The sequence below is a fragment of the Mytilus trossulus genome, unplaced genomic scaffold, assembly GCF_036588685.1.
Source record: "Mytilus trossulus isolate FHL-02 unplaced genomic scaffold, PNRI_Mtr1.1.1.hap1 h1tg000215l__unscaffolded, whole genome shotgun sequence".
NCBI classification, from domain to species: Eukaryota; Metazoa; Mollusca; class Bivalvia; order Mytilida; family Mytilidae; genus Mytilus; species Mytilus trossulus.
The window spans coordinates 525,658-535,966 of NW_026963312.1; the positions used below are offsets into that span (position 1 = coordinate 525,658).

Below are 10,309 nucleotides of genomic sequence, written 5' to 3' on the forward strand. Positions count from 1 at the left end.
GAAGTAGCTAAAAGTTTGCTTTTGTTACAGATGTGGTTTTCTGAAAATGAAGTCAGTTGGAATGTTGGTGAATTTGTGATTTCCTTTTGCAGAACCTCAATATAATATTTGCGTCAAACTATAATGATATTATTAGCAGCTTTATCAGCTGGGATAAAAACAAATTCCTTGGCTAGTCCTTTTAGTTTATGTTTGATACGCGAAATAGGATTTTTATGGTTGTTGTTAAGAGTAAAAATTCGCCTTCACCGTTCTAAAAATGTTGACACCGTCTAAATAATCATGTTAGTTGGGTCAAAGCATGACAACTTATAGTATACGAATATCAACTATCTTCATTACGGAATTAAAAAAAACAGTCCAAAGGTTGTTGTCAGCTTTTTCCCGTTTTTCCCATTTCAATCAGTAAGTACGGAGTGGGTCGTGGATGAAATAACGGCACTCATTCCAATAAATAATTGACGATATTTAGGTCCTTTACTGGGGAATGGTTTTAACTCTCGGTCGCAAACGAAGTTAAGATCTACTGTTATGACATAGGTAATGGGGCCATACGTATATTCGAAATTACTGCAAATACATGACAGGTGTATCTTTACACAATTGGCTTTAATTATTCACATATTTCCGGGTAGATTTCTTGTAAATATAACAAATAAGAGGGATTTCAGTATTATCAAAATATCCAGGAATTTGGTCTTTAACAGAATGGTCGTTTAAAAACCGGCAATATTGACAAAATCTAAACCTTTATTGACAAACTTTATTTTAATAAAATGTTTAGTATGATCTTCATGATATATATTTGGAAACAGTTTAGAATAACAATATTATATGCCATTATAATTTGAACGATTGCATACTAAGGACTGCAATATGAAATTGTGTTGCAATCCTGTAAATTGGTCGGAAATTTTCTATGATTGCGATTTTTTCTACGTCCATGAGAACGATTTTTACGAACAGTTTTAGAAATTATATCCAAAATGTTAACATAATCGGTTCTTGATATATTACCATTCCCATGATCTTATAGACTGTCTGTAATTTTTTAATCCAAATTAGTTCAATTATTTTCCTTGATCGTACAAACTTTGAATGAGATTCACCAGGCTGCTCATTTGCTACTTCTAAAAGTTGAACTGTATATTAAGATGTTAATAAATGATACTTTTGAATTGATTTGGTATTTTAAAACAATATAGGTGTTCTTGCGTGCGTTTAGCTATATATCGTCCAGTTCCACCTACGTACTGAATACCGCATCCCGGTTTGTTTCATGTGAGTAAATAAATAATATAATAAATACGGTTTGTTTCTCAAGTTATCAGGTTCAAAATTTAAAGAAAATTAGTATGTTATTTTTCTTGAACAGCCGACGAACATTTCACGGTATATTGTTCCTGTTTATCAAAGAGCAAATGCGTTTTGTATTGTTTAGTGCCATCGAAATACTATCAAGTTCTTTACATTGAGGTTTTATGCTTCCCCGCCTCCATGTTGAAGACCTCACTGTGTCTTTTGGACAATTGCACTAATTTAACCTTAAGTCACCTAGTGACAAATTATTTGTTCATCGTCAGTTTATCTGTCTTTTACAGGACACTCGTACTTATTTAACCTTCGGCCATGTCCACTATCAATATTGATATTGACCTGGTGATAAAATATTTGTTTATGTCCACCACTTAGGTATGATATACATTTATCAACATCAAGACAACCACTTAACTATTTCGTTAATACAATCATCGAGAGGGAAAGGTTTCATGAAAAGCAGGTAAATTTAAAATTTGTTGTAAAGTCTTTGGTTTGTCACCGAATTGTTTTTGTATATTGTTTTGAAATATTTTATAAAGAATTATCTAATATTTTAATAGATCGGTAAATTCTATTTTAAAAGACAGAACAAAAATCTTTCTATATTGAAGTATAGATTCTGGGTCCTGACGTTGTTTATCATCTCGATAACGTGTTATAATATTCTTTTAGTTTCATTTATGAATATTACTTTAACTGTTTATTCTGTTTTTTATGATGTACACTTTGCATGTCTCTGTACGTGTACACCCTGTCATTGTGTTATTGTGTAATTGTAAATTAATGTATTTTTGTTTTTCGTTTTTGCTAGTTTGCTTTGTCTGTGTGCCTTTCTGTGTTTCCTTGATGCATATGGCGTGACTCTGTGCTTATGAAACCAGTTATTGTGCTATGGTAAATTCTTGTTTTCTTGTTTTTCATTTTTAATGATGTGCTTTGTCTGAGTACTTTTTGGGGGTTTGTTTTTGCATGTTTGTTTGTTTGTTTGTTTGTGTGATTGTTGTGGTTGCAGTGCAGAGTTGATTGTTATATTCCGTGTTTTGTCATTACGACATTATTGCCTTATGCGTCTGTTTTTGTTAACACTGCTGTCAATATAATGAAATGTTATGCGACTGTCATGCAAGTGATAGGTTAAGCTAGCTATATAACACGGTTTAATTCACCGTTTTCTACATCACTAAATGCCTGTACTAAGTCAAGAATATGAGAGTAGTTATCCATTCGCTTAATGTGTTTGAGCTTTTGATTTTGCCATTTTAGTACGGACTTTCCGTTTTGAATTTTCCTCGGCGTTTGGTATTTTAGTTTTTATCTGATTTAACTAAAGTACGTACTACCTTTAAGAAACTAAGGTGAGGAATACTAAAAGACAGGTAAATAATCAATCGAAACGAAAAGTTATCAAAAGTACCAGGATTATAATTTTATACGCCAGACGCGCGTTTCGTCTACATAAGACTCATCAGTGACGCTCAGATCAAAATAGTTAAAAAGCCACAACATTTCTTTTTTGAAAAAAAGTTCCCCCTTCTATCTCAATTTGCGAGATTTAAGTTTCAGATGTTCCCGAAACACTTAAACTCTCGATAAATTTTCCCCATTAATCCTATCATATTATCTTATTTTTAGTATAATTGTGGAACTTTGAACAATTTGCTGTTTGTAGTCCCTTTTTCCTAAAGGAACACAATGGGTAGTAAACGGAAAGTTTGTATCATTGGGGCAGGGCCTTGTGGTATGACAGCATTATTTCACTTTGATCAGATCGGCGATTCTTCGACGGAAGTCGTCTGCTACGAGAAAAGTGACACGTGGCTTGGGCTTTGGAACTTTACATGGATGACGGGTAAATAATAAATATTCTCTAAATAACTACTGCATTTGAATAGGCATATTTATAAGGATTAAAAGGATGAATACATTTTTTTGGTACTTCAACTAGATCTTTAAAAGAATGCAGTGCAATAGGCGAACTCCTAAGACCACTAGACCACCAAGGACTCTTCTGATAGTGTATACAATTTGCCTCAAAGTAATTAAAGTAAGGCACAATAATGGTCTATCTAAAGAGACGAATGCTTTCAAACGGAGAATCCAAATTGATAAGCGGAAGGAAAAAACGAAAAAAAAAACCAACACAAAAAAAAACATCATCACCAAACGAACCACTAAACGAAACTCAGGGATGATTTGATTTTAAACTTAATATATATATTTTTTTCTTTTCTCAAGATATTTTGTGCATATTGTTTTCTCAGAAATTACAAAAATCTTATGAATTTTTTTTTCAGACTTCAAGTTTTGCATTATACTTTTATATTTGTATTAATCACAGTAGAAAATGACAAAAGCTTCAAAATGATTGATTTTCAAATAAAGAAATGATGCATTCTTCTGAAATGAGACAATATATATAACTATAATTGCACTTCTAATGTTTTATGGTCCTTCCAAGACACAAAATATTCCACGAAAATAAACTCTTCTTTCGTTATTATAGGAACTGATGAATTTGGAGAACTATGTCATGGTGGCATGTACAAACATCTTTGGTCGAATGGTCCGAAAGAAGGCCTAGAGTATCCGGATTACACATTTGATGACCATTATGGAAAAGCTATACCATCTTTTCCTCCACGTCGCGTCTTGAGAGATTACATGGAAGGTATTTTCCTTTTTATTTTTCTCTAGAGCTGTGATGTAATTTATTTGTGTGACAATTCCTTTTTATTGGAGCGTCATGGACGATTTATCATTTATCATGTCTATAATTATAGATGCAACGCGCGTCTGGCGGACATAATTTATAGCCTGGTTTATTAAATGATTTACATGTTTTTGCTCATGTGAAATGATAAGCTATATTACATTTTTATGTGTTTAGCTTTGCTTTGTTGTCACGTGAAGCACGTGATCTTATGAGTGTTGCATCTAAATGAGAAAACAAAATAAAATTTTGAAATTTCTCAGCAAAATTAAAAGTACGGATTATCATGAAAAATACCTGTACTTTTGTGCCTGTCCCTAGTAACGATGCGATGTCCTACGTTAGTCTTGTATTTAAAAAAAAATAAGTTCATTTATATCTTTCGGAGTTAGTATGACATCGATTTTGACTGAACTAGTACACATTTTTGATTTGGAGCCAATTGAAGCCTGCCTCATACTTTTTTCTAGCTGCGTTGTAGACCCATTGGTGACATTTGGTCATTTTCTAGTTTTGTTGTAGACCTATTGGTGACATTTGGTCATTTTCTGCTTTTAGTCGGGTTGTTGGGTATTTGACAAATTCCCCATTTTAATTCTCGATTTTCAGTAGTGTAATTACAATATGCTTAAATGTAGTGGTGGAGTCTTAAACTAACGTCAGAATAATAATCTAATTTGATTTTTTTCTTGCAATGATTCAAATTGTTTTGGTGAAAAATAAATACGTTATACCTTTAAATTGTCCTTTTTAGGGAGGCTTGTCAAGAAAAGTAAATCAGATTTAAAGCGTTTTATCAAATGGAACACCGTTGTAAGGTATGTGACCTACAACCAAAAATCAGATGACTTTACAGTGATAGCGGAAGAACTTAAAACAGGTCGCACATTCGAAAGCAAATTTACACACGTTATCGTTGCTAGTGGAATATTCAATAATCCGAACAAACCAACTTTTGATGGCATTGATACTTTTCCTGGACGAATAATTCATTCGCATGACTTCCGGGATGCTGCACAGTTCAAAGGTCAACGTGTGTTGGTTGTTGGAGCTAGTTATTCTGCGGAAGATGTATCATTACAATGTTTGAAATTTGGAGCAAAAAGTATTGTCACATCTTATAGGTCGAAACCAATGAACTTTAATTGGCCAGCTGGAATTGAAGAACGACCATTAATAAAGAAAATTGATGGAAAAGTGATCAACTTTATCGACGGTAGTTCGGCGGAAGTAGATTCAATAATTCTGTGTACAGGTTACAAATACAGTTTCCCGTGCCTGGACGACAGTTTACGTCTGGTGTCAACGCTGTCGGTGTATCCTGCTGGTTTATACAAGGGATCCCTCTGGTTGAATGGTGGTAACAGAAAGTTGTTTTACATGGGAACCCAGGACCAGTACTTCTCCTTCACAATGTTTGATGCACAGGGACTATGGATATCTAGGTACAACATCTTTATAATTATGTCGCAAAGCGAAATCGAAAAAGAAAATCATACACTCCTTACAATGTCTATATTACATTAAAAATTCCGGACCTATTTGTTGATACCCTAAGATTTTTAATCTTTAAGCCCCAATCCCACTAGACCACGATTGCACCACACTCACCGCAATCTAAAATGAATTCAGTTCGTGGTGATGTTGCGGTATAAGCGGCATGCAAATATAAATGGTCGTTGCTTTCACTACGCTTCTACAACGATCCCTCTACGATTATACCACGTTCTTATCGCGCTTATTCTGCTAACCCCACTACGTTTATCAAGATATTTTTACGCTAATCACGTTCTCACTACGACCAAACCACGAGTTATCCGATTGCAGCACGATCTTACCACGCTTCTATTGCGATTATAGATAGTTTTTATCACGATTATACTGCGTTCATACCGCGATCTTACTACGTTCTCAGCAATTACGTCAATATCGTGTTCCATATCAATACAGTTCCATTCCTTCTATTTTGATTAACACGTAGATTTCTCGGAAACAATACAATCATGCCACATAAATGTACTAAAATACGTAGGGTGGTGGTAGTGGTTGATGTAGAGGCAGAGGGAGCTCTCAAATAGTAACGAATCTTGATCCAGCTGAGATGTCGGACCGACGAATCCTACCTAAATTACAACCTATTGCTGGTCCATCAAGCTCAAATGACGATATTTTAGTGAACGATAGCAGAGATGACACAGCTGTGTCAATGGGTAGAGGAAGATGTGGTATGAGTGCCAATGAGACAATTCCCAATACAAGTAACAATTTATATATAAAAGTAAACCATTATAGGTCAAGGTACGGTCTTCAACACGGAGCATTGGCTCACAACGAACAGCAAGCTATACAGGGCGTCACAATTTACGTGTGTAAAACCATTCAAACGGAAAAAACAACGGTCTAATCTATATAAACACGAGAAGCATGGTTGAGCCGTTAGAGAAAATGGAGAAAAAATCCATAGTACATACAAACAAACAAATCCTGGAGAGATTTGATATATTTTATGTTAAAATGACTTTGAGAATGATTGTCGTAGTATGAACGTAGCGAGAGCGTGAAAAGAGCGTGATGAGGACGACAAGGGCGTGCTAGAATCGTACTGTGGTGTTGAACAGTTTGGTGCAAACGTGCTATGGTCGTATTTGCAGCGTAGTTGAGTCGCGATGAGAACGTAATGGTCGTAGTGAGGTCGAAATAACGTCGCTGTGAGATATTACCGCAGTTTCACCGAAAAGAATCACACTTTTGCTACGCTCTCGCTATGATGGTACAGCGACCTTTGTGATCTAAGTGCGCTCTCATTGCGCTTCTACTACGACCTGATTTCACCACGACCGCACCAAGATTTCATGTTCAACGTTGGCCACGCTCATCATGATCTTGAAGACCTCACCACGTCCATGATACGACCTTACTGCGATCTACACGATCGTACTACGGTCATCAAAATTTTAATTTTTTTACAGATCGAAGTGCGATCGTGGCCTAGTGGGAATGCAGTATTAAGCAATTTATATTACAAAATGTATTACTCAATACCGTATGTCTTTAATGTTCTCCTAGTTTGTATCTTTTACGTATTCATCACATATTTTTTTATGAATTCATTTGTAGTATATTGATTTGTCTGTTGTTCTGTTTAGATGCAGTTGAATGTATTAAAGTGCTACTCTATTTTCCAATCAATTGTTAAAAACCGCATGTTGATCTCTGGATGACCATTTACAAAATATGCTTTAGCAAGCAAGGTTTGGACTTTTTGGATTCAGCATCTCCCTTCGCTTTCTCAAATTGTTGAATTCTGAAAATCAGAAGCCTGAGCAGCTTCAAAAATGCACACTTTTATTAACTTTCCATTCATGTAGTTTGACTGAAACCATTTGGATGGCTTGTGCAGATAACCACTATCTTACAATTGTATTCCTTAATATTGTTCAGATTTTGTATATATATATATATAATTCAAGAGTTTTTTCTAAAAATGAGGGTACTTTTTAGATAGCCTTCCAAATACCGTTTCGATCTCTAACATCACTGCAGAGACATTTATTGTCGAAATCCGGATCTGGTGTACTTAAAAAATATTGACACCTTTTGTTTGTGGCATAACATCGTGGCAACAGATATTTTTTTTTCTGTTTATTATTAAATTTATATAAAGATCCATTTTGTTACATCTTGTCATCAATTTTATTTGGCAATCGTAAATGTCTGTCAGCAGGGTTAAAGAACATCAGTTGTTTGACCTGTTAGTCAAATGCGTTTTGTTTACATATACTATTTCACTTTTTTGTCTTTTGGAAAATGTTGTTTGTGCTGTTTTTAGACCCTTCTACAACGAAATTTGTTTTACAAGCACACGTATAAAGATAGCAGTTTTTATCCAACACAATCATAGGTTTGAACGTAGTTTTCAATTTAGATTCGTTTATACTTTTTCGTTTGGGCTTGTATCATATTTTCCCTACGGTTTATATGATCCGTTCATCTTATTTTTATTCTTAAAATTCAATAGTTTATCTAAAAATTAGGGTACATTTTCAAAACATTAGGGTACTTTTTATTTGGCTTTCCAAATACCGTTTCGATCCCTAACATCACTGCGAAACATTTATTGTCGAAATCCAGATCTAGTGTACTTAAAAATATTGACACCTTATGTTTGTAGCATAACATCGTGGCCACAGGTAATTTTTTTTCTGTTTAGTATTAAATTTATATAAAGATCCATTTTGTTACATCTTGTGATAAAAAAATTTTGTCAATCGCAAATGGCTTCAGCAGGGTTAAAGAACATCAGTTGTTCGACCTGTTAGTCAAATGCGTTTTGTTTACATATTCTATTTCACTTTTTTTTGTCTTTTGGTAAATGTTGTTTGTGCTGTTTTTAGACCTTTCTACAACGAAATTTGTTTGACATGCACACGTATAAAAATAGCGGTTTTTATCCAACGCAATCATAGGTTTGAACGTAGTTTTCAAATAAGACTCGTTTATATATATCTTCTAGGAAGCAAATTTACAGATCTTATATATCTTCTAGGAATATATTCTTGTATTCATTATCAAACTTATCATTTAGGTTTATTACTGAAACTTTACCGAACGAACCAAAGAGCATTAAAGAAATGAAGAAAGAGGAGCAAAAATGGGTACAAAGACGTAAAAACGTTGAAGATTGTCATGATGACATTGACATACAAGCCGATTTTATTCAAGATCTAAGCGACGGAACTGGATATCATTCAGATGCACCAAAGGCTGGAGCATTATTCCACAAGTGGGAGCATGATAAAATGGCGAATATAATCACTTACAGAGACCAGCCATTTAAATCGGTATTTTCTGGTACTATGGCTGCTCAGCACAAACCATGGTTTCAGGACTTTGACGATTCAATTGCTTCCTTTGTCAAATAGGTAGAGCTACACAGTAAAATATATGAAATCCTATTCATGTTTAAATTAGGGAAAACTACATTTTGAGCAAGAAAACTGATCATTCATAATCTTGAGGATGTTTAGAATATAACAATGTGTTTAATATGTGTTCTAGGGTTTATCATATGATAATGTTCATTTCTTTTATAAAGATATACACATACAGTCCTCATGGTGTAACAGGACAGCATTACTCAAATATGTTTCATAGAGTTAATGTTCTTTGTATAGTTTTTGCATATTATATTATAAATACGTAAATGTTTTCCGGGTGCTTTTTTATATTTAGAACTTTAATAGCGGTATAAAAGAAATTTGATAAGATCGTAGGTTGTTATTGAATCTGCCTCTGAACCTACCAAGATGTGTGAAGGCTTCACTATACTAAATATATATAAGAAGATGTGGTATGAGTGTTAATGAGACAACTCTAAATCCCAGTCACAATTTGTAAAGTAAACCATTACAGATCAAAGTAGACTTCGATTTTTATCACGGAGCCTTGGCTCACACCGAAATGAAAGCTGTAAAAAATGAGGAACGAAAAACTATTTAAGAAACCACATAGACAAACGGCACCAACTAAACAGAAGATTCAAACAATTGCTGCGCGTTTAAACGTTTTAATAAACCGCAATAATAGTGTAAATCACTACTTAGAAAGACACACTATAAAAAAATCAATTGAAATGGCTTAACTCAATCAAATGACATATTGACTAAAATGGACATACAGTGAACAGGTAAGCGAGTGTTCCAACTCTCCCTGAAACTGGAGCAGGGGTGTTACAGGACAGTTGAAATGTCATCTTCAAAACATTAAATTTTAAGTCTCTTCGGTGATGATCAAGATAAAACAGCTGAAAATCACAAACCTAGTCTAAATGAAAGTCATTGTTTAAAACAATATTCAATTTTACGACAAATCAGAAGATGATGTACTCTTTTGTTGTTTCAATGAAAAACAGTACACCGTTGCTCAATTGTCATTAATCGGTTAAGCGAAAAGAAATTCGGGTGACATACATGTACCAAAACAGAAAAAAAACATCAACCATGAGAGGAAAACAACGGAACAGCAGAAACACTTTTAGCACTACTACAAAAACAAACGCCAGCATAATTAAAAACGGACTATATGATAACAACTGCCATATTCATGACTTTTACAAGACATTTTAAGGACAAATTAATAGTAGGTTGAACGTATGTTTATGGCTAGCCGAAAACGTCCGCTTATATAGCACATTTATGAATACGTAACAAGAATACATTGCAAATAAAATAATGAACACACATTAAAGAGAAATACATAAATAAGTAATATGATAGTACA

General features: G+C 34.1%; 1 protein-coding gene across 1 annotated transcript; it reads left to right on the forward strand.

Moving 5' to 3' along the window:
• Positions 1-1,661: 1,661 nt before the first annotated feature.
• LOC134701102 (trimethylamine monooxygenase-like) lies at positions 1,662-9,239 on the forward strand. The gene is made up of 5 exons (XM_063562238.1): positions 1,662-1,780; positions 2,953-3,169; positions 3,824-3,988; positions 4,785-5,475; positions 8,616-9,239. Exons 2-5 carry the CDS (start codon positions 3,013-3,015, stop codon positions 8,950-8,952), a joined length of 1,350 nt encoding a protein of 449 aa, XP_063418308.1. The 5' UTR covers positions 1,662-1,780; positions 2,953-3,012; the 3' UTR covers positions 8,953-9,239.
• The last annotated feature ends 1,070 nt before the right edge of the window (positions 9,240-10,309 follow it).